At 23.0% G+C, this 27690-nt stretch overlaps 7 protein-coding genes across 7 annotated transcripts; 2 read left to right on the forward strand and 5 right to left on the reverse strand.

Moving 5' to 3' along the window:
* Window positions 1-1144: 1144 nt before the first annotated feature.
* Window positions 1145-5047, forward strand: PY17X_1021800 (conserved Plasmodium protein, unknown function; the record flags this gene model as incomplete). Its single annotated transcript, XM_022956256.2, has 2 exons — window positions 1145-4784; window positions 4947-5047. 2 exons carry the CDS (start codon window positions 1145-1147, stop codon window positions 5045-5047), a joined length of 3741 nt encoding a protein of 1246 aa, XP_022813322.2.
* Window positions 5048-5154: 107 nt separating this feature from the next.
* PY17X_1021900 (conserved Plasmodium protein, unknown function) lies at window positions 5155-9716 on the reverse strand (the record flags this gene model as incomplete). The annotated part of the gene is made up of 4 exons (XM_022956257.1): window positions 5155-9159; window positions 9298-9377; window positions 9476-9518; window positions 9669-9716. The coding sequence occupies 4 exons, from the start codon at window positions 9714-9716 to the stop codon at window positions 5155-5157; spliced, it is 4176 nt and encodes a 1391-aa protein (XP_022813323.1).
* Window positions 9717-10086: 370 nt separating this feature from the next.
* On the reverse strand, window positions 10087-14877 carry PY17X_1022000 (serine/threonine protein phosphatase 7, putative; the record flags this gene model as incomplete). The annotated part of the gene is made up of 16 exons (XM_022956258.1): window positions 10087-10201; window positions 10330-10490; window positions 10585-10689; window positions 10835-10938; window positions 11094-11450; window positions 11585-11889; window positions 12007-12164; window positions 12300-12817; window positions 12943-13023; window positions 13207-13367; window positions 13467-13546; window positions 13680-13805; window positions 14000-14092; window positions 14181-14307; window positions 14392-14530; window positions 14643-14877. The coding sequence occupies 16 exons, from the start codon at window positions 14875-14877 to the stop codon at window positions 10087-10089; spliced, it is 2865 nt and encodes a 954-aa protein (XP_022813324.1).
* Window positions 14878-15732: 855 nt separating this feature from the next.
* PY17X_1022100 (peptidyl-prolyl cis-trans isomerase, putative) lies at window positions 15733-18104 on the reverse strand (the record flags this gene model as incomplete). Its single annotated transcript, XM_022956259.1, has 8 exons — window positions 15733-15759; window positions 15929-15988; window positions 16136-16165; window positions 16293-16366; window positions 16541-16598; window positions 16724-16789; window positions 16876-17648; window positions 17885-18104. 8 exons carry the CDS (start codon window positions 18102-18104, stop codon window positions 15733-15735), a joined length of 1308 nt encoding a protein of 435 aa, XP_022813325.1.
* Window positions 18105-18817: 713 nt separating this feature from the next.
* Window positions 18818-20653, reverse strand: PY17X_1022200 (ankyrin-repeat protein, putative; the record flags this gene model as incomplete). Its single annotated transcript, XM_724557.2, has 1 exon — window positions 18818-20653. One exon carries the CDS (start codon window positions 20651-20653, stop codon window positions 18818-18820), a length of 1836 nt encoding a protein of 611 aa, XP_729650.2.
* A 2924-nt stretch (window positions 20654-23577) lies between these two features.
* On the forward strand, window positions 23578-25221 carry PY17X_1022300 (nucleolar GTP-binding protein 2, putative; the record flags this gene model as incomplete). Its single annotated transcript, XM_724558.2, has 1 exon — window positions 23578-25221. The coding sequence occupies one exon, from the start codon at window positions 23578-23580 to the stop codon at window positions 25219-25221; it is 1644 nt and encodes a 547-aa protein (XP_729651.2).
* Window positions 25222-25859: 638 nt separating this feature from the next.
* On the reverse strand, window positions 25860-27482 carry PY17X_1022400 (14-3-3 protein, putative; the record flags this gene model as incomplete). Its single annotated transcript, XM_724559.2, has 1 exon — window positions 25860-27482. One exon carries the CDS (start codon window positions 27480-27482, stop codon window positions 25860-25862), a length of 1623 nt encoding a protein of 540 aa, XP_729652.2.
* Between the last annotated feature and the right edge of the window lie 208 nt (window positions 27483-27690).

Genomic DNA, 27690 nt, shown 5'->3' on the forward strand with positions numbered 1-27690 from the left:
ACCATTTAAAAGGGCTTATAAATATTTTCAATATTGTCACTATTTTTATTGTCTAAATGTTCAGCAACAATCTGTTTTGTTTCTGTTTTGTTTTTGCAACTTTTTATGTGCCTTACATTTCATTAAGTAAATACCCAATATATTCTTTTTAGTATAAATATTGTTATTTTTATTATTTTTTTAATTTTTTTAATTTTTTTAATTTTTTTTTCGAGTTTTATGCTTTTGTACCATTTTAGCATTAAAAAAATTATTTCTATATAGAGTTGCATGTATTGTGTAATATTATAAAAATAAAATTTCGTTGTGAAAGATATAAAATATATCTTTTTCCTTATCAAAAATTTCACTGTAAAAAAAGATATTAATAATGGGTATATTTTTTTATAAGACAAAATTATGTTTTTGTGAAAAGGGGATAAACTATTCCAAAAATATGAACTCGATCTTAAGAATAAAATAAATTATATTAAAATAATGTCTGCACTTGATAGCACAAGTATTAGTACCTTTCTCTTTCTTCAAAGCTCTAACATTATTTTCTTTTGTTCATTAAAATTATGTACATATGATAATTAAAATATATTTCGATTATCACTAGGATAAAGATTAAACATTCTGACTTGTTCATATTTTTTTTTTTTTTTCACTTTTTTCATTTTTAATAATCCAAAAGTACACAAAAAATATGTTAACGAAAAACAATAAAAGAAGAAAAATGCGAAATTAAAAAACTGTCTTTTGAAACCTAATAAATTTGCTTAACTTTATTTTCATATTTATGCATAAAGTAAAAAGGGGATGTAATACATAATAGCTAACTAGCGACGTGGGAAAATAAAACATAAAAATATATTCCTAGTCAGGCAAATAAGACATAAAAATATATCCTAGTCAGGCAAATAAGACATAAAAATATATCCTAGTCAGGCAAATAATTTATTTGAAAAATACCTAAACGGGTTGCAAATTCAATACTGTTTTTTATTCTTTTTCATTGTGTTTTTTCTTACTATTCGCAAAGTTGTAAAAAAAATAAATACATATATATATATATATATATATACATATACATATACATATACATATACATATACATATACATGTACATGTACATGTACATGTACATATAAAATAAAGATAAATGGAAAGCGGTTTTTTTCGAAACCTACAAGAAGATAACCCATGTGTGTCTAAAAGTAATGAAAAAGAATTTCATTTTAAATATGCAAATTTGTTAGAAATAGATAGCGGGCATGATTCGACAAAAGAAATGAATAACATTGGAAAAAATGAAAAAAAGACAAAGATTGTTAAAAAAAAGTTTATATCAGAAAATGAAAAATTACATATATTACAAAATTTAAGAAAAACAAAACTAATAAATCTAAGCCGAAGCTCACAAATGGAAAGTAATGAAAAAAAACAAACAGAACATGATATAAAAAAAAAAAAAAAAAATATATTTCCTTATCATTCATTTTGTATAAATTATAAAGAAAATCGTTTAGAAAATTCAAAAAAAGAACATCATATAGATACAGAGTTAAAAATTTTAGGAAAAAACAAAAAAAAAAAAAAAATAAATATTAACAAGTTTGGATTTGGAAAGGATAGCAAAAATAATTTACTTATTGAAAAAAAAGAACCAAATAAAATAAATTCAAAATTTAATTCTATTAAAAATAATGGTAATGAAGATATATCATCAAAAAAATATCCCTCCTTTGAAAAAGAATTATGCAAACAATTTTTACAAAAAAAAATCACAAAAATAAAATTCAGAAATAGTAGCATTAGTAGTAATAGTAGTAGTGACATGACAATAAATATTGTAAATAATAAGATTCGGGAAAATGTGTATAGTTATAGAACTAGCCAAATTAACAAAAATAAAATAATCACTAAAAATATACAAAACATAAAAAATATGAAAAAATCACAAATCTATAAGACATTAAATAGTAATAGCAATTTTCCACACTCCAAGAAATCGACAGATACTATTTTTAGATACAATGATGGGAAATATAACACAAAAAATGAAAATCCGAACTTTGAAAAAAATAATATTGCCAAGGAAAAATATGCACCATCTTTTGCTGACCACAGGGAAGGCAAGCCGATAAAAAGATCAGAAAAGGTAGAAAAATCAGAAAAGGTAGAAAAAATAAAAAGGGTAGAAAAGGTAGACAAAATGAAAAAGGTAGAAAAGGTGGACAAAATGAAAAATAGAGGCTCCATCGAAAAATACGAAAAGATGCATCAAAATAGTAACGATAACCACCACAATAATAAAGAGGGCAAAAAATTGGCAGTAAAAAATGGAGAAAAAAAAAAAAAAAAAAAAATATATATTAACAAACAAAGTAATGAAAGAATTTACCAAAACATAATAAAAAATAATAGTTCAAAAAATGATTATTTAAATAAAATAAAAAAATACAATTCCTTTGTTACGAATGAAAATGATTTAAAAGTAAAAAAAATGTTTATTGTAAATGACAATTTAAATAACAACTCATTAATATTGAATGTATCTTCATCTTCTGATATTATTTCTTCAGTTTCATCTTATACTAAAAGGGGTTCTAAAATTAGATGTAAAAAAGAAAAGACAAAGATAGATTTGATTGGGGAGACTGATAAAATGAATCTAAATTTCCAAACGATTGTAGATAAAAAAGAAACCGAAAAATATAAACATATCAAAAATATAATTTCTAAATACAACTATAACAATAAAATAATGGAAAAAAAAGAAAAAAAACATAACACATCTTTATGTTCTAGCAAAAATTCATATAAAATGTATTGTAACGAAAATAGAAATAGTTTTGAAATATATAATAATATAATAAAACAAAAAAAAATAGTAAAAAAATTAAAAAAAAAAATTTTTAAGTCTATTAAAAAAATAATTAATGCTAACAAAATAAAGACACCTCTTTATTTCCATTCGAAATCTTATTTTTTTAAATTTTTGAAAAAAATAAAATTTTTATTATCTAAAAAATTGAAAGAAATGAAAAAAAAAAGTTCTGGAAGTATTGATGAGTGTAGTGGTAATATAAATGGAGAAAATATTTATGAATTATTTTTGAAAAATCAAGACAATAATTTATTACTAAAAAAATATTTAAAAAAACAAAAAAAATTAACAAACAATATGAATAAGTATAATATATATCTTAAGCGTGTGGAAACTAGTTCTATACAAGAAAGGGGGAAAGAAAATGGAAAGGAAAATGGAAATAGCGAACATTTTCAAGTTACGCCCAAATCGAGCATTATGCATGATAATAACAATAATAATAAACGGGTTCATACTTTTTATGACGTAATTGAAAACAAAAAAAATAATAGTGAAGTGCTAAAATGTGTAACTAATATCCAAGGTATTTGCGAGTGTAAAAAAGGAGATACGAACTATGAAGAAGGAAATGCTGGAAATGCTGGAAATGCTGGAAATGCTGGAAATGCTGGAAATGCTGGAAATGCTGGAAATGCTGGAAATGCTGGAAATGCTGGAAATGCTGGAAATGCTGGAAATGCTGGAAATGCTGGAAATGCTGGAAATGCTGGAAATGCTGGAAATGCTGGAAATGCTGGAAATGTTGGAAATGTTGGAAATGGTGGAAATGTTGGAAATGGTGGAAATGTTGAAAATGTTGAACATGATGAAAATGTTGAAAATGTTGAACATGATGAAAATGTTGAAAATGTTGAACATGATGAAAATAATAAAGATATAACTGAACAACATACTGATACTACAATTTGTTCAACAAATATATTGGAAAATAAAAAAGGAGAATTTGAAAATTTGGATATAAAAATGATTAAAAATAAAGAAAATACAATAAATACCTTATTTGAAAATTTAAAAAAAGAAAAGAGTCATATTTTGAATGAAATAAAAATAAAAACAAATAATGAAACTTATCATAATAATACTAAAAATCAATTTAGTAAAGATAAATCACATCCTATATTAATTGAGGAATGTAAAGAAAATAAAGATAAAAAATATAAAATTGCTAATTTACCAATTGGTCAAGATTCTCCAAAATTAGACAATATATATATCAATAAAGATTCTGATAACCATGAAAAATTAAATAGTGTTATAAATAAATATCCTATTTGGAAACTAAAAATTAATTCCTTAAATAATAAAATAAAAAACAATTTGATGCAAAAATTATTTTATTTAAATTGGTGTGAACAGAGAAACAAACAAAAAAGATACGAAAAAAAAAAAAATTTTTTGAAGAGTCAGAGAAAATATTCAGAAAATACTATAAGATTTGGAGTGAAAAAACAAAAATATAAAACATATACCCCATTTCCATACTTACAAAAAAGTAATAATTTTATAAATATTCCAACAAACAATTCAATTAAAAATGGAAAAAAAAATTTCATAAAAAATTATAATAAAAATTCAGGAAATATTATTTGGGCAACTAAAAAATATGATCATAATATTATTAACAAAATAAAAAAAAATATTTCTAATAATTATAATAATATGCTTACGTTTTTAAAAAATATATTTTACAATAATTTTTATTTATTTAATAAAAAAAAACAACAACAAACTGTATTTAAAAATAGACATATTAATACTTTTGAAAATAATATAAAAGAAAAATTACAATCTCATACAAATGTTACTGTTGTACCTAATATATTTTTACCAAAAAATAAACAAAATTATGAAAGCTCACAATCTAGAGCTACAATAATTCATAATGAACCAAACCAATTTCTTAAAAATAGTAAGAACATGCAAATGCTTGAATCTGCTTATGTTTGTAAACGTTCACACATCCACATATATTGCGATGTGCTTATGTAGAGCTATATTCCCAAAGTGTGAATATTTTATTATTTTTTTTTTTATTATTTTATCTTTTAATTTTCTAACTTATTTGTAGTAGGCCGAGAAAAAAAACGCCTAACAGTTCATACCCCGAAAATGAGTAGACACAAGAAAAGGGTTCACATATTTAGAAGAAGAAAAGGAGCAACCACAACATAGTATATCAAAAATAAAAGAAAAAAAAAAAAAATATATTATATATATATATATATATACGACTGTACATGCACGTTTTCTTCGATTTTCATATTTTTGCACATTCAAGATTATATATATTCAATGAGATCTTCATTTTGATACAAAAAGACATGAGCATAATTTACTATTTGTATAAAAGCGACTGAAAAATAGTCCAAAAATTTTTGTATATCTATTTTACTATATAAAGGAATACTAACTATATACAATACACTTCTTAATAGGGAAGTTATAATAAATGCAAAAAAAAATACAAGATATGTAAAGAAAGAAAATATAGAATTATTTAGAATATATATATCAAGCAAAAATATAAAAACAAAAGAAACAAATAAGGATAATAATTGAAGGAAATTATTTAGTAATAAATAATTCGAGTAATTAGTATTTATGCCTTTGTCATAATTTTTTTTTTTTTTAACACTTTTATTATTGCCGTTCATAATATTTTTAACATTTTTGTGTGCAATTTTTTTTGGTTTTTTCAAATAAATATTATTATTTTTGTTAAAAAAATTAAAAAAACGACATAAGCAATTGAAGCTTGAAACTTTAAATGTTGTCTGTCCATTTGTATTTATATAAAAGTTTGAAAATTGTAAATTTGGAATATATTTATTTGAATTTACTTCAAAAAGTTTGTCACTTTTTTTAACTATTTTGTTCATGTCTTTTTTATTCACCTTTAAGTTTTGAGTATATTTTTTCGTATCATTCCATTTTATACTCCATTTTTTAGGTTTTAAAAATGCAAATTTGGGCATAAATATATTATTATTGGGGGATAGATAAGATACGTCATTTTCTTTAGAACTTAGTTCATAATTAAATTGATTAACCAAATTTATATTTTCATTTTTGTTGCCATTCATCCAAATTTTACACACCTTATCAATTTCGTTGTATATATGTGCCCTTTTTTGCAAGTACCTATTCTTATAATACCCCCAGTTATTCTGCTCATGCTTAGTAAGATCGATTGTAAAATTGTTTATATCAAACAAAATATTGTTGTTGCAGCGCTTTGGATTGTTATTACTATCGCTATTGCTATTGCTATTGCTATTACTATTACTATTACTATTACTATTACTATTACTATTACTATTACTATTGTTATTTTCTCCTTTTTCTTCCTCATCGCCTTGCGCGTTTATTTCACGTTTTGAAATATAATCTGACAGCATGATACCTCCTTTCTTTTTGATCTCATTGAATATAATTATGCTGAGTATGTTATAATATTCCCATTCTACATTTTCTGTAATTTTGTTTGCATTTGAAGTTTCGCTTAAATTTGTTTCCAAAAAAAAAGCATATTTACTATGTTCTTGTTCGATCAAATATTTATTAGAAAAATAATATGAGTTGAATAAATTAACTATATGATTTGAATCAGAACAATGAGGATATTCTTTGTAGGAACAATATATGTTATATTTTATTTTATATACACACGTATATATATTTAAAAAATAATTAATAAATGGGAGAACACAATTATTTATTTCATTATCTATTAAATTGTGTCTAACATTTCCATTATTATTACCATTATCATTGTCAGAAAAATTACTCGAAAAATATCTCAAACAAGAATGAATTAAACCCGGGTTAAATAAAAATTCGCCAAAAATTGAAACATTGTTTGTTACAAAATAAAATATATTTTCTATTAATAATTTTCTGTTCATGTCAATTATACTATAACAATTATTATCTTGTATTCCCATATTTGGTGGATTTAGACAAATTGTATATTTTTTTAAATTTTTTTTAATTAAACTTTTATTTTTATTTTTCTTACAAAATAATAAAAAATGGAAACAATAATTTTCTGTTTGATAATTTAATATACTTTTATATTTTGGTACTTTTATAAATTTGTTATTTATTTCTAATGTTTCTACATATTTATTTGATGATATTTCGTTTTTTTTTTCATAAGAAATTGTTGAAATTTTTCCAGATTTTTCTGTTTTTTCAAAATTAAGAATTTCTAACTGTTCATTATTTTGTTGCAATATTTTATCATTTTGTTTCTTCTCACATAATGTGCACACATCATAATTTTGTTTTTTTTTATAATTTGTGGATACATACTGTTCTTGTGTTGATTTTGAATTTTGATAATTCGGCAATTCATCTTTACTTATAATCGAGGTACCTACTGTTTGTGTTCCTTTTTCTTCCTTGATTATATCTTTTTGGTTTGTTTTATCAAAAGACTTTTTTAATATTTCTTTTCCTATTATTTTGTTATATATTTTTTCAGGTTCTACATTTTTATTTACTATCTCACTATGTTTGCTTATATTATTAATGTTGTAATTATTGGTGGTAATAATGGGTACTGAAATGTTAGATATATTTTTAGCTGATGAAGGGAAATGTTTTTTTAGGATAAGTTTAGTTTTTTTATTATTTGTTTTGTTTATTTCATCTTTTCTCTCCTTTTCTATTATTTTATTATTTTCGATTAACATATTTTTTTTTTTAATAATAAATTCTAATTTTTCATTTTCTTTTATTACCATCAATTTTTCATTATCTATTATGTTAATTTTTTTTTTTAATTTTTGAATTATATTATTACCATTTTTTAATTTTTCATTTTCTTTTTTTAACTCTGTATAATTTAATTTAAAACTTTCGAATTCTTCTACATGTTGTTCACTTATTTTTAATTGTTCTAAATATTTGTCTATTTTTTTACTAAGATTATTTTTTATATTTTCATTTTTGTTTTTATATTCGTTAAATTGTTTGTTAATATAATATAACTCGACATACATATTAATTGTTTTTAAAAAATAAATTCCAAAATACCTGTTCGTTAAGTAAAAAAGTATCATTATAATATTTATATTTTTTTTAGCTAGTTCATCATTATTCATTTTCCTGACCTTGTTCAGGTGTTTATAAAAAATTCCACACACTTTGTTCATATTTTCTTGACTAAAAGCATGTTCTATATCGTCTACATTATATTCACACCTCTCTGATTCGAGAAGACTTAAAAATGTGTCATAATTTAAACACTTATTATTGTCATAATTATTGTCATTACTGTTAGCATGACCATAATTATTTCCTTTATTGATATTGTCTATGTGTGATGTTATATTTATATCAAATATTTTTTTTTTTATACTATCGGTTTCTTGAGGTTGTTGTTCAGAATTAAATGAGGTAAATGTGTTTAATTTACTAAGTTCGCTTTGATAATTGTTATTTCTTGGATCGTTGTAAATATATTGCATAAAATTTATACTCGATTCATTATCATTATAATTTGTATTTTTAGACATAACATCCTCTTTTAAATGAACATTACCATAATTTCTATTATTAACAGCATTTATTTTATTTTTTTTTTTTTCTGGTGATTTTATTTTTTTTTTTAAAAAAATATGATTTTGTTTACCTAACTTGTTCATAAAATTTATGATATTTTTTTTTTTGTTCATATTTTTTTTTACATTATTTTCCTGTTCGTCATTATTATGTATTTTGATGTTCTTCTTATTAGACATTGTATTTTGCTCAAAATTTAAACAATTACTTTTACAACATTCTTTTTTTATACAATTAAATACAAAAGTTATTAATAAAATAAACTCTTTAGCAATTGGATGTATATTTATATAACTTTCTTGTATCATAAATTTTAACATTTCTTCTGCATGTTCATATGATATAAATTTTAAATTATCATCAATTGGCTCGATATATTCACGAGACGATTCATTTATATATTTTATTTCCTCTTTTTCTGTTGACTTTTTTTGATATTCCATATCAATATCACATATGCTCATTCTATCAACTTCGGATATTAGATCATCACTACTATAATGCTCATGTTCGAGTTCGTTTTCTCCTTCACCCTCGCTTTCATCCCAGGTTTCATAATTTTGTTCATAATTTTGTTCATAATTTTTTTCGCAATTTTGTTCATAATTTTTTTCGCAATTTTGTTCATAATTTTTTTTATAATTTTCGCAATTTTCTTCGCAACTTTTTTCGAAATTTTCCTTTTTTCCTTTTTCTTCAATTATTCCAATTCCTAGCTATGAACATGGATCAATATCATCACAAAGTTAGATGGTTTTGAAATTTTCATATAAAATATATGCATTAATATATGCACACACATATTTCAAGCACATTGAATAAATCTATATTATATGTTATTTATTTTTTTTTACGTCTATTAATTTTTGTATATTCCAAGGACTATCTCCAAGTTTCGCTTTAATATCCAAAATAACAGATTCATCTGCCACACCTTTAGATCAAAAAAAAAAAAATAGTTGTTTATCAGTAGTGTGTACATGACATTATTTCTTATCTTTTTATTTTTTTATTTTTTTGTTTTTCACAAACCTGAGCTCAGCAAATCACTAGTGTCAACTATATCGGATCCTTTCTTAAAAAATAAAATACAAAAACAAAAATAATAATAATAATAAGTTATTTAATTTTGAAATTCTAAAACCATATATTGTCTAATAACATAGTATGGAAAATAATTAACATCGCGACACAGTTATAGGTTTTTATTTTTATAATTTTTTACTGATAAATTTGTTAAGAACAATTTAAGTTCCTCTATCACTTTTGGCATTTTTACAAAATAATTTAAGTTTTATTCATTATTACTCTTAATAAAATATGTACAAACATATATATAATGCATATATGCTAAATCGAAAAAATGTAAAAAATTAATAAAGGTTGATAAAAATAAGTGATACATTTTTTAAAGCCAAACAAAAAAATAAATAAAATAAAAAATATAAAATAAAAAATAAAAAAAATATAAAACATAAATTTTAAATTAAAAACTGATGTTATATCTTTATATCATATATTACATCCTTGTGATATATGTTTTTTTTTCCTTATTTTTGTAGGTACACACAAAAACAAAATGAAAAATTTATAGTATAATTTTCAAAAAAAATATATGTGTGCGTTTTCAAGCTATTTTGTCATCATATATAATAGACAGGTTTAAATGAATTAAAAAATTCATCATAGTTAATCGATTCATCTGTTTCAACGATATAAGACAAAAGATCTATTTGTTCTTCGGTTAAAGGCTTGCTCCTAAAAATTGTAACAAAATATGTAGAAGTGGAAATGACGGTGGATTCGCTCTTTTTTTCTATTTTTTTTCTCATTTTTTTTATTTTTTTCTCATTTTTCTATTTTTTTCTTTTTCGCCCGTTCCTTACTTGGAGTGCTTCTGGTCCTGCAACAACTTATTCAGTTCTAACAGTATGTGCCTAAGTTGAATGCTTGTGATTTTCCCGTGGAAATTGTCTTCCAAATTTTTTATACACCTCTTGAGAGCAAACTTGTTTTCGTATATAACTGTGCATATATGGCACCATATCTATCAAAAATAAAAAATAAATGAATAAATAATAAAATAATAAAATAATGAATAAATAAATGAATAAACGAGCTCAAAGGGGCAAAGTAGTTACCTCGTCAACATAAGAGTATTTACTTTTATTAACAACATAAAAAGCTTGTAAAAATTCCAAAAAGTTAATTTTAGATGATTTGGTTATATCTATCGATTTAGCTAGCTGCAAGAAAATAAAAATTATATATATGATGAAATATATTGTAATTAATAAAGTATCATTAGTTAGTGAACATGTAAAAATAGCTACACATTGATTTGAACAAAATATACATCCTTACACATATATTCATATATTTAATATTTACCTCCAATAATATTTCATCATTCACTTCAAATCCTGCCTCTTTACTTATCTTGTTCATGTCAAAACTTTTTATTGCCTTAACAAAATCTGAATAATCTAAATAACCTGTATATAAAAATAAAAAAATAAAAAAATATAAAAATAAAAAAATAAGAAATAAAAAGATAAGAAGTAAAAAGACAAGTACTAATGAACTGATCAACTTTGAAATTTTTTTTTTTTTTTTTTTTTTTTTTTTTTTTTGTATAAAAGATATTTACCATCTCCAAATTTATCAAAGTTTTTAAATTTTTGAAACAATGCAACAGATTTAATTACACTAGATCTTTTTCTTCTATCGGCATTTTCTGATTCATCTTGCTCTTCATAAAAACGATAATGGAAATTTGCAATTTCTGAACTATCAGCTAATATATGTTTTCCAATTGTTTCAATTAACTTTTGAACCTTTTCATTATTAATATATTCTTTATTTATAGCCAAACGATAACATACTCTCATCTTACCAATAAATTCAGCTACATCTATTTTATCATTTTCTTGAATCCTATTTTTGTTACATAGTGAATTACTGTTAATCAAACGCATCAATATTCTGACTTGTTCAGCTGAAAGGTCTGAAAATAATAAAAAATAATAAAAAAAATAAAAAAAAATAAAAAAAAATAATAAAAAATATAAAAATATATAATTTTTTTAACGATTACAATGGTAAACATGCATAGAAAATGTTGATAAAATATGATCTTACTGATGTTTAAATCTTTTAAGACTTGTTCAAATTCTGAAAAAGATACTTTTCCATCTAAATTTTTATCAAATATCATTAATGTTTCTCTTAAGCTCAAATCTGCTTTTAGTAAAGCTTCATATAAATGTTCAAAACATTCATTCTTCCATTCCGCTTTTAAAAATGTTTGACTTGGATCATAATTAATTTTAAATCGACTTAAAATATTATTATAATTTACATGATTATTTTCAATCATTTTAAATTTTTTACATAAATAAATCCATGGTACATTTTTTGTTTTAGTAAGTTTTTCCAGTTCTTCCCTTCAAAAAATAAAAACATATGCATATTACATATATGGATCATTAATATATGAACAAGTTTATCTCATTAATATATGAACAAGTTTATCTCATTATTTTTTTTTTTCAGATTCTTACTTCCATGTATTTATATGCACTTTTCCAGTATTTCCTTTGTCTTTTTCATATAAATTATTCCAAAGATTATTTTTTTCATTACATATCAATGTGCTCAAAAAGTTCAATATATCAGTCAATGCTCCTTCTGGCGGAATATGTTTGCTGTTTCGTTGTTCCTAAAGTGGAGAAAAATGAGTGGTAGATGCAAATTAGTGGTAGGTGCAAATTAGTGGTAGATGCAAATTAGTGGTAGGTGCAAATTAGTGGTAGGTGCAAATTAGTGGTAGATGTGAGGTGGCTAGGGTTCTTACATTTTTTTCGAGCTCCAAAATGTTAGACGAATTTAAAACCTTTTCTCGCAATTTTTGATTTTCTTCAAAAGTGTCCCTAATCACATCAAGAGATGGAGACATGTACTCATGAACTTCAAAAGTCAAGTCTTGATTAAATATAATAGCTGCTCCTAAGTTTTTTATTTTATTACAATAATTAGATGCAGAGAATAAAGTAATACATTTCCCTTCATGATGACTTTCAATACCTTTTAATGTTTTGGGAACTTGATGTGATCTAATTATAATATCAAATTTATTTTTTTTTAAAAATGATTCTGTAACATCAGGTCCAAATGCTATGCAATTATTTCCTCGTGCATTCCCTCCAATACCTTTATCTTTTTGAGGGTCAGACCACAGCAAATCAAAAAGTATTGTATCTTCATATTTTTCAGGATGAAGAATTTCGTGCTTTTTTCGATCCAGTTTGTCAATGTCATTCACCGATAAATCCTGATATCTGCTCAGTCCCCCATGTACTACAAATATTTGATCTGACAGAAAAAATAACGAAATGGTAAAGCCAAAAAAAAAAAAAAAACCAAAAAAAAAACCAAAAAAAAACCCAAAAAAAAATCCCAAAAAAAACCAAAAAAAATGCCATGTTATTTCTACTTACTTTGAATATTCACTGACAAACTTAATAGTTCAAATATTTCTTGAAATATGTCAAATACAGACTCGTCATATTTTGAGAGAACTGAAAAAGGGGAAAAATTGCACATACCCATGGTGACGCATGCATACATAGATAGATACATACATAGATAGATAGATACATACATAGATAGATAGATACATACATAGATAGATACATACATAGATAGATAGATGCATAGATACGTACAAATTAAATAAATATTCTGAACTTTTAAATCCATACCTTCATTATGAAATCCATACACTTCATTCATATAAGAGCATTCATGATTTCCTCTGTTAATTATTACACTATCATAATTACTTAATTTAAAAGCAAATAAAAGGAAAAATATTTCTACAGCATTTTGACCCCTATCCGCAATGTCACCATTAAATATATAGCTGCATAAAAAATGTGAAAATAAATGTGTTGTTTTTTTTCATTTTTTTCTTTCATTTTTTTTTTTTTTTTTTTTTTTCTTTTTTTTCATTTATTCGAACATGTTGTTTGAGGAGGGTAACCCAAATCGGTTGAAGAGCCACAAGACGTCGTTTAATTGGCCATGCACATCTCCTAATACCTTTAAAATGAACGAAATGGATAAGCGAAATGAATAGGCGAAATGAATAGGCGAAATGAATAGGCGAAGTGAATAAGCGAAATGGATAAGCGAAATGTGCGAAGTAAATTGTTCCTTTTCTTCATCAACTTACAACCAGTTTTGTGTCTTTCGATTTTTTAGTTAAGTCCAAATTTAATACAGAGCTTTTGATATTTTCTGAGAGCATTCTTTTCGTTTCGTTCAGAATTTTATATACCATACTAATAGGAAGTACATACTAAAAGAAGAATAAAAATAAATATATTAAATATCTATGTAATGAAAAAAAAGTGTATATATTAATTCTGAACTAAAAACGGAATGGAATCAATGTAAAGTTTAAGTTGTTAAATCATGAAACATGTCATTTTATCTTATTATACATTTATTTATTATACATTATTTATTATACACTTATTTATTATATCTTACATTTCTTGTGACTAATAAAAAATTAAAAAGTTCAATGGCAAATTTCCTGTTTACTTTATCCTTCAGTTTTGGTATGTTAGAATCACAAGACACCTTAAAAAAATATATTTTTTTTTATTATTAAATTTTTTGGAAAAAAAAATTATATTTTTTTATTTTTTATTTTTTATTAATGAATTACCTGGTAAGAGATAGTAGAACCAGAAGAAATCTGATTAGAATTACTTGAAAAATATTTGGAATTAAATTGAATGATGCCACTTTGCATATCTTCATTTATTTTTTTCATTAAAGGAATATAAATTTCTCTGAAAAAATAAAACATTCCATAAGTTTTGAAATATATATATAAGTACATATTTATGCAAACACTCGTTTCATCATTTTCTTACTCATGATTATTCAAAACTATATTTTCATGTAAATCTTCGAATTTTCTCCAAACTTTGCAACAAACATTTGTATGAAATTCTTTTCTAGAACGATACCCTCGATACATTTTTTGTATGAATATGCAAGCGCTTTCTTCGTCTGTACATATAAAATTAAAAATGTATGTCCATATTAAGGGATAGTAGCATTAATGGTAAACAAACGAACGAACGATGTAAACACAATTTGTAATGATTTTTGTGAAAATTACTATTATATGGCTTGATAGACTTGTGTGAGCATATTACTATTAATCCATTTTCAGGGGTAAACATTTTCTTTCCCCTGTATATCCTATCCATATAACAATTTTTATTTAAATATTTCACTGCATATATTTTATCTGTTTCATTTTTGTTATTTTTATCGGATAAATATTCAATTCCTTGAATTATCGCTTTGTGGCCATATACCATAACAATGTCTTTAACGCTATAGGAATTCATATTTTTTTTTTTTTTAAATAAGTTATTTATAATTGTTTATATACAAAATATGCACAGTTGTTTTATAAACCCATACACAAATTATCATAAAATATGTGTATATATATGTGTATATATGTGTGTATATGTGTGTATATGTGTGTATATGTGCGTATATATGTGTATATATATATGGTTGGTATTTCAGTACAATACCAAAGATGGAGAAATATAAAATTGGGTTATTACATATCTTGTATTTTGTTATTTAAAAAAAATAATTTAGCTTTATTGTTGCATCCAAAAAAATAAAATAACGAAAAACAAATATATAGAACAAGTCTCATGGAGAACAGATTATGCTAGCCCTCCACATAGATAACACATCATTTATTATTTGATTATTTTTGAATTTTCTTCCCTTTTTTATTTATTATATGTTTATTTTTTTATATTATATATAAAATAAAAATTAAAAGATAAAATATTTCAATTAAATCATTGAAATTAAAAAAATTATATATATATATATTATATATGTATTATTAATGCATGTACTAGCGACAATTTTTATTTTTTTAAATAAATGTACACACCCAAATTATTTTTTTTTATGGCATAATTGCCAAGTTACAAATGTGTGTATTAAAAATAATAATCATAATAAAACAAAAAAATAGGGGAAAAACTTTTAATTCAAAAATATATAAATCTCTTAAAAGATAAATATATATAAAGAAATACAAAAAACTTGTTTACACACAAAAAATATATCATATATATATATGTATAAAATATATACGCTTGAAAAAAATAAATATCCTTTAAGATATATAAAAATCAATTTCGTTATTTTCGTTATTTTCATTATTTTCGTTATTTTTCTCTTTTCTTCTTATATTTCTGTAATAATAAGGAACAAAAAAAAGTTACATACACATGTCAAACAAATTATATTTTGTTTAACATCATTATTTATATCGTCTATCATTGTCTCTTAATACATCCATTATGTATGTATATATATAGCACATAAAATGAAATATATTTTTCGATTATATATATTGCTTACCTTCATATTAAAATTAGGGTTGTAAGTTTCTTTCCTTTCATTATCCATCGAATCCACAACCTTTAATTATAAAAATCAAAAAAATAATTTAGTAAAAGTAAGAATTATGGAGATATATTAATAAAATGGAACAACATAACATGTTAGTTAATAGGATGAAATGTGTGTGCACACATATTTATGACAATTTTTTATGAACGTTCATACATTTTTTTTAAGGTCTTCATAGTCATAAGCCTGTGAAAGAATAAAAAAAAAATTATCAATATATTTTTGTGTAAAAAATTATGACTGTTCAGAAAAAAAAATCGTTTTTTTATTCGCATTCATATTATATAACTACAATAAATAAATAAATTATTACATTGGAAGAATCAATGCGGAACTTCAACCCTGTTGTGTTTATCCAGTCGGGTTTTGATGCAGTATTTTGGTTACCTAATAAAATGAGCATAAGTTTGTCACTATATAAAATATGCACACAAATATATATACATATATATGCTCCTATTTTATCCGAAATATCATTAACTTGTGACAGCACAATCAGTTACGTGTTTTTATTAAACACTTTTTTATTTACGCATTGCTGTTGTTATTTTTTGTTCAAACCATTCTTTGAAAAAAGCTCCTTCAGGCGATTATCAAATTCTTTTAACTTTTTAAGTGACTGCAAACGAGTAAATAAGAGAACAACGGTGCAAAATAATACGGTGCAAAATAATAACGGTGCAAAATATTACAGTGCAAGGGAATAGCAGTACAAAGGAGTAAGTGATAACGAAATATAGTAACCTCTTTTTCTCTTTCCTTTTTGGACATTTTTTTGTGCTTTTTTATTTTCTTCAAGTATTCTTCGTCCTGAATAAAAAATTGAAACAGCCAAAACGAATCAGTGTAAGTTTGTCCATTCAGTATATTGTTTTACACACATATGCGCATATTACTAAGTCTGTGATTTCCTTTAAGGATGAGGGACTTTTATTTTTCTTTGGGTTCAATTTTTCGATTTCAGTTGTTTTTTTTTTCAGCAAATCTATTTTTGCTTGTTTTTCCTCCGCATGTTCATCCTCCTCCTGGTCATTCTCCATTTCTGCCTCCATTTCTGCCTCCATTTCTGCCTCCATTTCTGCCTCCATTTCTGCCTCTCCTTTTTCCTCCTCCTCATTATCATCCTCCTTTTCTTCCTCTCCCTTTTCATCCTCATTTTCCTCCTCTCCTTTTTCCTCCACCTTTTCCTCTCCTTTTTCCTCCACTTTTTCCTCCTCCTTTTCCTCCTCCTGATCCGCATCACTTCCCTCAAAAGCGAAAGAGAGCAAATTTGGTTTTAGACTTTTCTTAGGTTTTATTTCTGAACATTCCTCTGTTTTTTGTTTTATTTTATCTTCTTTATAATGAATAGAAGGAATTAAATGGTGGAATGGATTCTCAATAACTTTTACATATTCAATATATGGGATATCTTCTATAGGTTCATCATTTTTATTAGTTTTAATATTATTAAATTTTATTAAATTATATAGACTATGTTTAGCTACTTTTCCAAATAAAGTACTTTTGTTATTTAACCATTCTGATTTATCAAGGGTAATAAAAAATTGACTACCGTTAGATGGGCTGTCTATATTTAAGTTAGCAAAAGCTACACATCCCATATATAAAAATTTTAATCGACTATTACATTCATTTTTGAAAGGCTCCTTAAAGGCATATTCATTATCTGCAAATTAATTGAATATAAAAAAAAAAAAAAAAAAAAAAAAAAAAAAATAATAAAATAAAAAATAATAAATAATAAATAATAAATAAAGTTTATATGTAGATCATAAAATTGGGAATAAGCCCAATAAATGGTGTGTACATATCCTATATTTTTATTCTGTTTATTATTTTTGCATTATTGGATATGTAAATATATACAAATATTTTGTTCATGCAATAATAATGTTGTATTACATAATCCAGTATTGGTGTGGTCTCCAGTTTGAATTAAAAATTTTGGAATAATTCGAAAAAACTTATTTTTATTATAATAATTATTTAAACATAACTGAATAAAATTTTTACAAGCTATTGGGCATTCGTTACTGAAAAGCAAAATTTCCAATTCACCCAGGCTGGTATATATGATTACTTTTCCACATGTTTTAGGCTCAATGCTATAAACTTCTGACATTTATTTTTAGTATTTTTTTTTTTATAGTTATATTATTTTTATATCCCTAAAAGAATTATACCATATAGCTAGCTATATATATATATATATAACAATATATGCTATAGTTTATTACAAGAATGTTTTATTTTATTTTCCTAAAATGATAACTAATTGGTGATTACTAACTGCTTGTGCAACGTTAAAATTGATATGCAATGTTTCCAAACTTGGCCACTATATTTTTTCTTTATTTTTCTCTTTATTTTTTCTTTATTTTTTCTTTATTTTTTCTTTATTTTTTCTTTATTTTTCTCTTTATTTTTAAATAAGGGTGGAAACAAATTTTGTGCTAACTAATAATAGAACGAGTTTGAGAAAAATGGAAATGGGCAGTCACAGTATCATAGTAACGATGCTGAAAATGGACGAATTATAAATTTGTGAAAAGAAAAGTCGAAATAAATTAAGACATTATAATTTTGAAAATCACAATTATCACAATTAACAAAATTAACAAATTTAACAAAATTTAAAGCTTATGAAAAAAACAATTCAAAAAAAAAAATATATTTTTTTATAATTAAAAATACCAAAATATGATTATGCATAATAATTATGAAAAAAAAAAAAAAAAAAAAATATATGTAGATAATCATTGTTAGAAAATATACAATTTCTTATATTTATTTTATTGGAAATTATATATATATATTTAATTTTTTTTTATAATTTTAGAAAAATAAACATGTATGATAAAAGGTATCATATGATAAATGTGAAAATATATGATCAGATTTTTTATTTCGTATTATCCATGCATTTCTTAAATTTATTTTTCGAGACTGTTGTAAAATATATTGTCTTAATTTTACATTTTCAACTAAATTTATAGCCAAATTATTACAAGGGGTTTTAGCAAATAAATTTGCTCCTTTTTGAATTAGAAATTTAAATATTTTTATATTTCCTGATATTGCAGCAGCATGTATTGGAAATAGTTGTAAGCGTATATCAAAATAATTTACATCTGTTCCTTTATTTAAAATATATTTTACTAATTTATAGCTTCTTGATGTTATAGCACAACATAACACTTTACTTATTATTTTTTTTTTAATAATTGATTTATATTTAAAATAGTAATAAGTTTCTAGATTTTTTGTATAGACATTATATTTTTTCATATTATATATAATTTTATTCATGGTTTCTTTTAAAGTTTGTTCGATTTGTTTATACATTAATATTTTTACAATTCCTTTATGTCCTTCAAAAGATGCATAATGTATGGGTTCTAACAAATTTACATCTAAATGTGTAATATTAGCTGAATTATCTATTAACAATTTTACGATTTCATAATTACCCATAGTTGATGCAGCATGTAAAGCTGAATCTCCTTTTTTATTTAAATATAATAATGCCCCATTTTCTAATAAATATTTACATACGTTTAAATGATTTGAAATAGATGCAAACCATAATGCTGTTTCATTATTGTATGTCAATGCATTTATATCTGCATTATTATTTACTAAAAATTTTACTGTATTTATATCTCCTTTAGATGCACATATATGTAATGCTGTATATTTTCTTACTTTTGTTTTACTGTTTATATCTATTCCAGACTTTAATAAATATTTTATTAATTCTATGTTACCATCATTACTAGCTAGATGTATTGGTTCTAAATCAAATGAACCCATTGAAGAATCATTTTCTATATTATCCATATATTCACCCATATATGCATCTAAATCACTATAAGTAAAACCATCCCCATAACTACTATTACTAATTAGTCCTTGCCTTTCATCATTTTCACAAATATTTATAATACTCTTATTTTTATTGTATAATTTACAATTTATTTGTGACAAACTACAATTATCGGCACTCTTTATTTGGGGTTGAATTAATTCATTTTTATCTACTAAAATAAAACATTCCCCAATTTTATCATTATTATTATCACAACATATATTTATGCGAACTGTTTTTTTTTCTTTTTTATTCCATTTTTCAATTTTCAAAATTCCTTTTCTCTTTTTTTCATTACTATATATATGAGGCTCACACAATTCTTTTGCAGAATCTTTTGTAGAATCTTCTTCTGTGGAATCTTCTTTTGTGGAATCATATTTTGTAGAATCATCTTTTGACATATTTTTTTCTATCATGTTGTCATAATGTAACATTTGGCTAGCCGATTTATTAATATTTGTTAAGCTTGAAAAACGAAGTAAATGGTATTTCATTTTATTTTCATCATTTTTAATATGTTTATTTTTAGTGCATTTAATTTTAGTATCTGTTTGGTTCCGAAAATATACAAAATGACAAGGCCATGAATAAAAATTGGATATATTTTCATTATCTGTATATGTTAAATATTTAATTCGATTTCTAGAAGTTTGTTTTTTCTTATTTTGTTTATAACTATTTTTGTGTAAACACTTTAAATCGTTTTCTTCTTTATTATTTGTTTCATTTATCTTAAAAAAATTTTGAATCATATATTTTGGTTCTCTCATCATATTCACACCACTCTTATTTATGACCATCTCATATAATAGCCATTTAATCACAACCAATAATAATATTTTCCTAAATCAACCAATAATAATATTTTTATTTTTTAATATTTTCCTAAATTGGAATTTTGTAGAATTGACAACTATCTATACAATAATTTCAAAACAATTTACTTTAATTTTGGTCATTACTTTAATTTTGGTCATTACTTTAATTTTGGTTATTACTTTAAATTTGGCTATTATTTTAAATTGGTCATTTATTTTAAATTGGTATATATGAGCAAAAAAAAAGACAAAGTGTCGAGTGCATATAGGGCAAGGCCTATCACATTATATGACATCAATGTATAAAACACATAAGTATGAAAAATTATAATTTAGAATAAATAAATTTGTTTCCTTTTGTGTTATAATTAACAATTCAGAAATAAAAATAAGAATGAACAAATGTAGAACAATTATAAGTTTTATTTCATGAAACAAAAATTTATATGTGTAAATGCACGAATATTATTAGTAAAAAATAAATAAAGTTAATTAACAAACAAATAAAAGTAATCAAAATAATCATATATTAAACAAAACATTTTGACATTAAATGTAATTATATTTCAGGAAAATAGGAATTAAAATTATATTGCATGTTCATAATTATTTTGTCTTATTTTTATCATATTTTTTTTTTTACCAAAAAATATTTTATCATATGCTAAATATACGTGTGCAAAAATGTAGCGTAATTGTAGGTATGTTTTTTTTTTTCTGACTGTTCATAAAATAAAGTAATAATATTAGAATAATAGTGGCAAACTAGTGTATAGCCAAACAAAAATTACAATTTTATATTTTATTCTAAAAAAAGGAAAAAACATAGAATGAAAACAAGAGAATATATTTGTAATATGTTTTGGTTTGTTTTTTCACCAATAGGTGTATTGTATGCACAGAAATGAGCAAAATTAAAACAAGTTACTATTACATGTTATTTTACATGACAAATACTGTGTGGATAAATGGAACCATCTACCTTTTTAAATATTTTACACGAGATAAACGAAATACATAGGATCAATGTGTCGCTTTGTTTTAACACAAAAAAATCGATATATTTTATCCTGACCAGTTCATGCAAATTTGGATAAATTCATAAAAAAATATTTCATGTGAATAATATTTTTATAATTATAACAAAACAATAACATTACTAGCTATTGTTTTAAAAAAGGTTTAAACAAATTCAATAAAAGTTAAAAAAATTTAAAAACAAGTTGTATTATTTCGTGAGATTTGTGCTTTGAAAGTGCATGGTATTTTATTCTTTTGCCTTTTTTTAAATTGATACATGACTTTTCAATTAACATGTATTTATTTAATATGTATTTCTATTAATTTACAATCTCGGCGTTGTATATTTTTTACGAAATACCATTTCAATAATACATACATAATATATTTTTATGCATACATATATATACAGAAAATAAATGGCACTATACCATACCTAATTTTCTGCCTTCTACACCTAATGGGTGTTTATATTATTCTACAAAACAGTTATTCTCAAATATTTAAAAAGGTTTATAAATAGTATGTAAAAAATATATAATTTTGAAAATTAGGTTTCATAAAAGATATAACTATAATTTTTAGTACTTTTTCATATTTGCATGACTAAGTCATAATTAATAAAAAGAAAAAAAAATTTATAGCTATTAGCTGAATAATTGTATATTTTAGTCATATTAATTATTTGTCTGATCATTTTATTTAATTCATGATATAAGAACGAATATATATATAATATGGTTATTTTTGTATTAAAAAAAATGTATTAATTAGTAAAATTAAAAGGTTATTTATTAGGGAGAAATAATGTTTGTTTTTGTCCATTTCTCATAAATAAAAATACATGTACATGACACATATTTATGAATGTAAGAAAGCTATATGTATATAATATGTTCAGTTAATACTATAAATATATAGTACTAAATAAAAATATATTATAGAGAATAATTTTAATTGCCTATTATATGTGTTTTACATTTTTTGGACTGAATTTGGGTACCATTTTTTTACTATTAAAATAAAATAACTATTAATATGTATATATAGATCAAAGGTTGGGGATAGAGAATGGGAATTTTTTATGGTATTAAAAAATGTAAAACGAAAATAAAAAAAAAATGTAATAATAGCAATTATTATTAAATTTGGAGCTGTATGGAAATCCAGTCAAAAATGAAGCGAAATGAAGCAAAATGAAACAAAATGAAGCAAAATATGTAAAAATGAAGCAAAATATTTAGTTAAAATGAAATATTTTTTACATAAATAAAAATATGCTCATTGATGAAAAAAAATAAAAATTATTATACAATATTGTATGCACTATAATGTATAATAAAAATATTGGTAAAAAAAAATATATAATAATAATACATATATATAAAATATTTAATGGAATAATAACATGTTGGTAGAAAACAGATTTAGCCTCGTAAGCAGCATATTTTGAAAATAAAAAAATAAAAATTAAAATAAAAAAAATAAAAATTAAAAAAATAAAAAAAAGCAAGTGAAAAAAAGCAAAATAAAAAATGCAAAATAAAAAAAGCAAGTAAAAAATGCAAAATAAAAAAAGCAAGTAAAAAATGCGAAATAAAATTATGTAAGTTGGATTTATCAAAGTGAAGGTATAACACAAAGGGCCAAAAAATTATACGCATAAAAACGTTATATATAAATGCCTGAACATTATAATATGTACTTGCTTACATTTAAGCAATATTAAAAGGGATATAATATCATTATTAATTTTTAAGAATACTATATTTAAAGTAATATGCTTTATTTACTCTTCCCCTAAATATTAAAGAGATAAAAATAAGCATATCATAGTGGATATTTAGCTATTTATTTATTTTTTTTTTCTGAACAAGTCAGGTAAAATGATAAAAAAAGGGAGTTTGAAACTTGGGAGCACGCGTCTCGCGAAAAGCTCTGTATCAAATGTAAAAATGGATAATCGGACAATAAACAAAGAAAAAGAAAAAAGAAAAACAAAAGAAAAATTAAATAGATTAAAAATGTATAGAACAAAAGCAGATTTAAAAAAAATGAATACAAAAATTAATGAGGTACGAAGAATCGAGCCAAGTATAAAATGGTTTAATAATACAAGAACGATAAGTCAAAACAAATTAGAAATATTTCGAAATAAATTAGAAGAACATACAAATGATCCTTTTAGTGTTGTAATAAAAAGATCAAAACTACCAATAGAATTATTAAAAGATGAAAAAGATTGTGTAACTAAAAAATATAAAAATGAAAATTTTTTAAAAATAGAAAATTATAATGATATTTATAGTAAAAAAAAAAAAAGAAAAAAACCCAAATTAAATTTTGAAAGCTTAGAAGAATATGCTAATAATGCACAACAAAAATTACTAAATTATGAAACAGATAAAGATAATTCATTAGTTCATAAAAAAGGAAATGTAGAAAAAAAATATATAAAAGATCATTTATTAAAAATTGGTCAATCTAAAAGAATATGGACAGAATTATATAAAGTAATAGATAGTTCTGATATAATATTAGAAGTTTTAGATGCAAGAGATCCTATTGGTACTAGATGTAAAAAATTAGAAGAAAATTTAAAAAAAGATAGAGCACATAAACATATTATTTTAATTCTTAATAAAGTTGATCTTATACCAACATCAGTAGCAGAAAAATGGATCAAAATTTTGTCAAAAGAATATCCAACAATTGCTTATCATGCATCTATAAATAACCCATTTGGAAAAAGTGATTTATTTAATATTATAAGACAATATTCTCAATTTTTTAAAAATATGAAAAAAAAACATATACATATAGGTTTAATCGGATATCCAAATGTAGGAAAAAGTGCAGTTATTAATTCTTTGAAAAAAAAAGTTGTTTGTATATCTGCATGTATACCTGGTCAAACTAAATATTGGCAATTTATAAAATTAACAAATAAAATATATTTAATTGATTGCCCTGGTATTGTCCCATATGATATTGAAGATTCAGATAAAATTTTACGATGTACAATGCGATTAGAAAAAATTACAAATCCACATTATTATATTGATGATATTTTTAAAATGGTTAATAAATCTCTTATTCTTAATCTCTATAAATTACCAGATGATTTAACATTTTCAAATTCAGAAGAATTTCTAGAAATTCTTGCAAAAAAAATGGGAAAACTTCTTAAAGGTGGTGAACCTGATATTATATCAGTATCGAAAATTCTTATTAATGATTGGATAAAAGGAAAAATTCCATATTTTGTTAATCCAGATGAATATATTGACTCTACAAAAGGGGACCCCGCCTCTACAGATTTGGAAAAACACACTGGCACTCAAGATAAGGCCGAAAATGGAGAAAATGAAGAAAATGAAGAAAATGTTGAAAATGAAGAAAATGAAGAAAATGTTGAAAATGAAGAAAATGAAGAAAATGAAGAAAATGAAGAAAATGTTGAAAATGAAGAAAATGGAGAAAATGGAGAAAATGAAGTCGAAGTCGAAAATGAAAATGAAGAAGAATGATGAAAACAACTTGCGAATCGAATTATACCCAAACAGAGAAGTATCCGAATCTATTATTGTCTGCGAAAATTTATAAAATACCTTTCTCTTGAATGATGTATGCACTTCAAAATAGTACTTTTGAGTGTGCTAATTTATTTGTTTATTTATTTTTTCACACAATTTTTTTATTGTAATATTATTTAATTTGTCACATCATATATATAGTTTATTCTTTTTTTTTTTTAATTAAAAATTTCTATTAACATAAAAAATCAGTTGTTTTAAAATAAAAAGAGAATGTATATTATTTCAGCTCGTGCTTATATCCTCTCTTTTATCCAAGCCAAAGTTAAAATATATATGTTTTGTGAAAAATGGAAAATATGTAAACATGACAATATTTTCCTTATATATTCACACACAAACATTTCCATATGTAAATATGCAAGTATATTTAACAGATAGCTATAAAAAAAAAAAAGGTTAAAAGATGCAAAAAATAATAATAAAAAAAAAGTGCTGAAAATTGTATATACAACAATAATGCATATTTGTTATGTTCCTAAAATATAATAGACTATTTTACATTCTCTCATTGGTATGGTATATCATGATATAATACAAAATTATAAGATTGTAGGTTTAGGAATTGTCCTTTAAATTTTTAAAAAAAGTATGCTATTTTTGTTTAGCTTTTTGGACCATCGTTTTATATTATATCTCATTTTGCTTAAAATTCGTGAGCACTTATCTGCTTGTTTATTATCCTCTATTTTATCCAAAAGATTCGAAGATTTATCAAATACGTCTATACATATTTTTAAAGCTTTTTGTTCACATTCTAAATTAGAGTATAAAAAATATATATAATGGCTAGCTACACTTAAAAAATTAATATCTATTGGTTGTAAATGTATGGATGCTAATTCAAACGCTTTTTTATATGCATGCTTAGCTAGCTGTTCATATTTATATTTCACACCAGTATCGGTTATATTTGATACAATTTTATATTGATTTGCATTTAAATGGATATAAAAAATTTTATTTTTATCTTCATTTGCTATTGTAGAAATTATACAATTAACTATGTTTATAATAACTTCACAATTTAGTAAAAATTCCTTTTTTATTTTAAATCGAATATTTTTGCATATATTTTTTTTTACAAATATTGTGGGGCTATTTGTGCAGTTGTTTGGAAACTCGTTTTTTTCTTCAAATTTTTTTCCTTTTAATAATAATGTATAATTTTTATAAAAGATCCTAAATGCGTATTTATATGACATAATGTTATAATAGTTATACGAATTTATTGTATTTTCGATTTCTTCTTTTTCTATCTCTTTTAATTCGATTTGTTGATTTTTCAATCTGTCTAATAATAATAATATTGCACACCCAATTGCATATTTATAGTCAGAACATTTATATGCAAGTTTCATAAAAGTGTATATACCCTCTCTGTCGAGTTTTATATTTAAAGTTTTATTCATATTACTATAAATCATCATTTGTAACTTATTATTATATTCACTAGTTAAATTGTTATATTTATTTAAGATCTTATTTTTTATATTTTCTATTTCTTTTTTATTTAGCTCATTAATTCCTTCGCAACGATTTTCTATATTTATATCTGTTTCATAATAAGGTCCTAAAACATCATCATTACAAATAGAGGAATAAGAAGAAGTCAAAAAAGTATTTTGTTCACTACGATAGTTAATTGTATGAAAACTTTTACTTTTCTTAGTTTTTTCTCTTTTGTTGTTTTCATATATAAGACTATCATTTTTTGTCTTTCCTCTGGAATCATCTGTTTTGGCTCTATGATATTCTTCATTTTTTTTTGAATTTTTTATTTTATTTATATTTGCTCTTTTTTTTGATAAATTTGTATCTAAGTTATTTCTATTACTTTCCATAAAATGTGGTGATAATTTGTTCGTATTTAAATCGTCTTTTTCCATATTGATAATAGTACTAGGACAATTTTTATTTATTATTTTTTTTTTTTTATTTCCTTCGCTAGTTATCATTATTTCGTTTTCTTTATTTATATATTTTTCTTTCATTTTTCGGTTTATTATATTTTTATCTGAAATTTCTTTTATGTTAGTTTTCAGTTTGTTCTTCCCTTCATCTTTATGTACTATACAATGATTGCCTTTATCAGTTGAGTTATTCTTTTTTTCATTTTTTAAATTTATATTTTTGGGGCTTGCAAGAGGAGACACCCTTGTAATATTATGAGCACGTTTGTCTAAAGATTTCATATTTGTTAAACAAAAAAATAATTTTTTTATTTTCACGTGTTAACATAAATACCTTTATGCATCATTTATACAAATTCTGCAAAAATTTGGTGAAATAATTATTGTTAAGCATATAAGTATAAGATCATTATTATGCTAAAAGGGAAAAAAGACATTTATCATCCTTTTAATATATTGTAATTTTTTTAAAATTATACAATTTCAGGAA

Source organism: Plasmodium yoelii (assembly GCF_900002385.2).
Source record: "Plasmodium yoelii strain 17X genome assembly, chromosome: 10".
Lineage (NCBI taxonomy): Eukaryota > Apicomplexa > Aconoidasida > Haemosporida > Plasmodiidae > Plasmodium > Plasmodium yoelii.